The sequence below is a fragment of the Merops nubicus genome, unplaced genomic scaffold (assembly GCF_000691845.1).
Source record: "Merops nubicus isolate BGI_N331 unplaced genomic scaffold, ASM69184v1 scaffold11179, whole genome shotgun sequence".
Lineage (NCBI taxonomy): Eukaryota > Metazoa > Chordata > Aves > Coraciiformes > Meropidae > Merops > Merops nubicus.
In genome coordinates this window covers 42,409-47,694 of record NW_008630190.1, presented here as the reverse complement: position 1 = coordinate 47,694, position 5,286 = coordinate 42,409, and the positions used below count along the sequence as shown (strand labels likewise).

General features: G+C 37.9%; 1 protein-coding gene across 1 annotated transcript in view; it reads right to left on the bottom strand.

The window, feature by feature from the left end:
- Window positions 1-1,370: 1,370 nt before the first annotated feature.
- The window catches only part of LOC103779554 (neuronal acetylcholine receptor subunit alpha-7-like), a 44,318-nt gene continuing 40,402 nt past the window's right edge, over window positions 1,371-5,286 (bottom strand). Inside the window, exon 9 of the mRNA XM_008947187.1 lies at window positions 1,371-1,892. Coding sequence (XP_008945435.1) covers window positions 1,371-1,892 — 522 coding nt within the window. The remainder of the gene's footprint in view (window positions 1,893-5,286) is intronic.

Here is a 5,286-nt window from a genome sequence, read left to right as displayed (position 1 = left end):
TAATGATGGAAAGAATTTCATCACGCATATATGTGAAATGCTCATTTTGAGAACAGATGTTGAAAGTCAGATAGATAGAGAAGATAATTGGTTGTTGTTTTCTTTTAGTGGATATTCAGACAAGTACTGTGTTAGCCTGAAGAGGAAAGGTATCTTCGTCAGGCCACATGCTTTTGTACTTCTGCTGTGATTAGCAGGCAAAATAAAAGCACAACAACAGAGGTGTCATTCCCACCCATACTAGTGAGTGAAAAGAAGCTGCTATTAAGAATAGTGTTTTTTCCCCCTTATCTTCCAGGGAAGTGGAATAATTGGATCATTTTTTATTAATAAATCTAGACACTATATTAGAGTATTTAAGGACACACAATTGATAACAAGCATTGCTACATTAAAACTTAGCAAAATAAAATAAGTGTTTTATACATGGCTTTTAAAAAATCCGTACTCACCAAGTTGGAAGGGGGATTTTCAGAAAGTACTACTTCAGCGGCATAGACTAAATGGGAAATTTGAGCCAAGTGAAATCAGTTGCAAATTTTCTTCAAATTATGTGCCGAGATTTTTGCCCTAATTATACAGAGTTAGTTAATATTACATTGGCAACCAAGTCTGAAGGGATCAGAAATGTTTCAAACTCAGCAGAGTTTCAAGATGACAGCAACAGTTAAGCAGCAGAAGAGCTAAGAAGGCACCATTAATGGTAAGTGATTGTTGAACTGAAGAATGATTTTTTTCCCAACCTCACAATCAACATTTCTTAATTTTAAAAAGAAAAAAAAAATATTCTGGGAAGAATACATTCTGCTAACACTTGCACTGTGAAAATAGTCCAGTCACTATACTAGTAAGAGCTAATATGATAATAGTTTATTTCTGTAAATACAACATACAGCGTCATAAGACTGTGGATATACATCTGTCATATCTGAGGAATGAATGTCACAACCACACTAAATAAAAATGATAAAACACACAAAGCCAACAAAACACTGAAAACAACGAAATGCTGTAAAGATTAATTTAAATTTTAACAATATCTAAAAGTTCACAAATTCATAGTAATACACTGATACTAGTGTTAACTTGTAATAAATATATTGTAGATTTGAATTCTAGTCTATAATTTGTCACATGTCATGGCATAATTACACATGGTACTACTCTATGAAATAAGTAATAGAGTTCAATATGTTTACTCTTCAGTAACTACAGTTACTAACATCAGGAAAAATTACCTCCTGAAATTAGTTTCATCCCCTTCTGTGTATGTTAGCACATATAAGTACACTTCTCTACTCGATTTAAATTATCTAGTAAAATTACTGGCAATATTTGCTTTTAAATTATCATGCTCGTCTTTGAAATCCTTATGCAAAATCCTTTGAAACAGCTTCTATAAAATTTGGAGCAGACATGAGTATCGTAAGTGTGCAAATGATGGCAAAAAGGGTAAATGCAACCAGACATAACCTGTCTATGACAGCAGCTGCAAACTTCCACTCACTGCAGATCTCTTCACCCTCATCTTGTTTCCTGAAGCGCATTGCAATGAACTGGACTTCCTCCAGGATCTTCACAATCACTGGAAGAGTATCCATTAAAGCTTTCTTTTGAACAAACTCAATATCTTCCGGTAAGGGGCAGGTAAGCTTTCTGCTCTTGCTATCCAGATCATTCTTGTCGGGGCAGCACGGATTATCTGTCGCGTGGTATCTATAGATTGTGTTGCCATTGCTGGACTGGTGCCCAGGCAGGGCATTCATCTCCATGCTGCTTACACTCAGATGGTCCTTGGGATAGCTATATTTGCAAGAGAGAGGCTTTATATTTTCCCCAGGTTTTTTCATTCGTAAAAACCAAGCACACCAATTCAGCAGGCTGACACGGACCTGAAAGAGAGTGATCATAACAGAAATAAAGGGAACTTTAATAGTTTTTGAAACATTTTGTGACTATTAATAGTCTGTATGGTCTTTTAGAAAGACTGGCTGTTTTCTGTGCCCTCCTCCTACCTGCTTTCACATGAGGAGTTTGGGGGTCTGGCTTCTTCCCAAGGGTGACCTATTTTTGGATGTGTCTTGAACATCAAGGTGTTCAATGCCCACTTACCTTATAAAATAATAGAGTTGTAAAGTCTTACTTTACAAAATCCCAAGAACCTTATTGTTAGCAAACAATCCCAGATCTATGTAACTGAACAAAGTGCACAAAATTGTCTTCATGGTTTTCGACCTTTTCTCAGATAGTATTGAAGGAGATACACCCAAATATTTGGAGGGCATATGTTTAGATTCTGCTGGAAAAAAAAACCCTTATACAACAGACTAACAGGTTTTTTTAGCACATTCCCCAACCCATCTCTAAATAAACACCCTTGGTTCTTGGTTGTTGTGGGTTTGTCATGGTTTTTTTTTTTTGTGGCTTATTTATTTATTTATTTGAAGGCCTTTTTAATACTCCTCTGAAAATTTCAGCCACATAATATAGCAGGCTTTCTTTTAAGGAATGATAGTAAGTCAGTTAAATTGGGCAGTTCAAAATCTGAACATGACTATGAACTGCTGCTGTTTCCCTGCGCTCTGGTGTACAACTGCTCTGACACGTGGTGAGAGTGCTTTAAGCTGTACATGGCAGATTGTGCCCTGTATATTTCTTGTCAAGGTCACCAAATGAGCGAACTCCAGAGAGGGTATCCAGCATATTTTCCCAGCTAATTAAACATCAGAAGTCCTGTCTGACAGAACATGTCAATGTCCTGAATCAGTCTGCTGTGATTCCTATTATTAACTTTCTTTGTTGTGAAAGGCAGTAGAAAGGCTGCCAAATCCATAACTTATTGTGTGAAGGGCAGTAAATGAGTAGTCTTGTAATCAAAAAGTTCTTCAGGTATTATGCATAAAAAATGGACAATTGCAATGTGCTCTAGGAAGATAGGTGGCCTCTTTAATGACTTTATCATTCTGATTCTAAGCTAAACAATCTGATGTCCAGGAGGCAACAGACATGACCTCTGGCTTCACTTCTGAGCCTTGGTTCAAGGCTCTTTGTGTGATCCTGCTCCAGGCACTTCAGCCATGTTTGACTCAGGACCACACTGCTTCCAGTGTTGTTTTAGATGAAGAATGAATTGTCTCCTGTGTTTGCACAGTATGGATGTGGGGATGGCGAAATCACAGCTAGCACTTGGAGCTGCTGCTGTAATGACAAGCATAATTTCAGAAAGGAGGAGGTGTTAATTACCACAGGTAAAAGCCCAAACCAATGACCAGTGGAAGAAGGTTACACAATTTTTAAGCTCTGCAGTCTGAGCTCTTCTGGGTCACAGCCCTGTTCCAGTTTCTGTGAGCTTTTATGCCTCTCGCTTATTAATGAATCTTTTAGTCTTCATGTTGAAAGACCATTTTTGGTTGACTCATATTATTCTGCTTTCACTGAGATCTTTAAATATTTCATTAGTTCCTTATCACAGGCAAATGGAAAACTATAATGCAGCAGCCTAAATAAATTGATCCTGCATTTAATTGAACTTAATTACAATGCCCTCTGACTGCTTATGGACACAAAATAGAACATTGTGGAATAAAATAACGGTCTTAATTACTAACAACATTTCAAGTGCCAGTGGCAAAGAGGAGAGGCAAATAATTTCTCCAATACTATGAAATTCCAAAATATTAAGCCAGAAAAATTGTCACATTAGAAAATATTAATATGTCTACCTTAGCTCTGGAAGAAGACACATCTGAGAAAAGCCCTGTTTACAGTATTGCTACTTTTTCTTTCCAGAAAAAGTATTACTCCTTAGGAAAATTATACTTATAAATACAGACAAATCCATTTCCCATAGAAAAATAAATACACAAAAGACAGTGGCACAGTTTTAATTTGCTTAAACTTATAAATGCCCTGTTTCCTTGAAAACACAGACATTCAGACATCAGTCTGTTCTTGTTATCCCAACTAATTCAGGAGGCAGCTGCACCACAGGGGTTGTTGGAAAACAGCATGGGCATGACAGTATGAACCTATGTTCTCACCTGCATTATTGCATCTGGATTTCTGTGAAGGAAGGACACAGGTACATACTCTCTCAAAGGTCAGCAGTCTAACCCTGCTCTGACCTTCTCCACCAAGGCCCTCCCCTAACTGTAACACATACAAGTTATACTGCTAGCTGCCATCACAGCCACTTTCCTGGCATAGTCCAGAGGCAAGAATCTCCAATTAAACTCTCCTGATAAAAGGCATAGGCATCTGTGCAAATTTGTGCATGTCCAAGATTAAAGCACACCAAAAGAAAAGCCTGAAACCTAAAAAAATCTAATTTAGCAAAGATGCAAAGTGCTTTTGTCTTTCCCCACAAACACCTTTCTCTGTTCTGTACTTGGTCTCTTCATATCTCCTGCCTATGAAACAGTCTTGGTTGTCAGCAGAGGTAGGTCAATGAAGCTTTAGTTATCCAATCCCAAACTGTTCCTTAGCTGGGTCTTTAGTGCTCTTTTCCATGATAGCTTAGCAGATGTTATCAAAAGTGTCAAGCAGCCAGCAGCTCCCATTTCTCAGTTGAGTAGCCAAAAAAAAATGCCCTGTCTGAACACCTTGAATTTAAACACCTTTTTTGGAAAAAGCTGGCTTTAGTAAGTCATCCAAGATTAATAGAAAGGAAGGCACAATTCTCAGCAGTGGAGTAAGTGAAGAAGTGATCACCTACAGAGAGGCTAAACACTAACACACACAACTCCTCCCTCTTCTGTCTCAAAGGCCAAGCGGAGATCCTTTGAGAGACAGGCAGAGAAAAGAAGCTGTTCAACTATAACCAGTTTATACACTGAGTGCTGAGGCAAATCAGTCAGTTAAATATCCTCCGTCTGGAGATACCCATACACACGAGCAGTGCCTTTCCCTGCAACTTACTCCATCAGTTCCTTCACTTTAAGCGGGAGGTGAGATCAGTCCTGTAAAAATATCCAATTAATAAGAGTTAAAGATTTGCAATAAACTGATGCCTGTTTCTGACAGGATGAGTAGGTTATAGGGAATAAGTAGATGGTAGAAATATCTGCTAGGACTGGAAGTTTCAAATAAACAATTTCCTTCTTTCTACACACGGCTATCTTAGATTCCTAGGGTTTTATTGAGCAAAAATCTTTCAAGGTGTCACTTTAAAAAACGTCTAACATAGGTAGACAATAAAAAAAAAAAAAATAAAATGGAGACTTTGCCACCAGTTTTAAAAACTGAGTCTTACCCATGTCTTAGAGAGGACGTGGGGTCAGCCCCTTC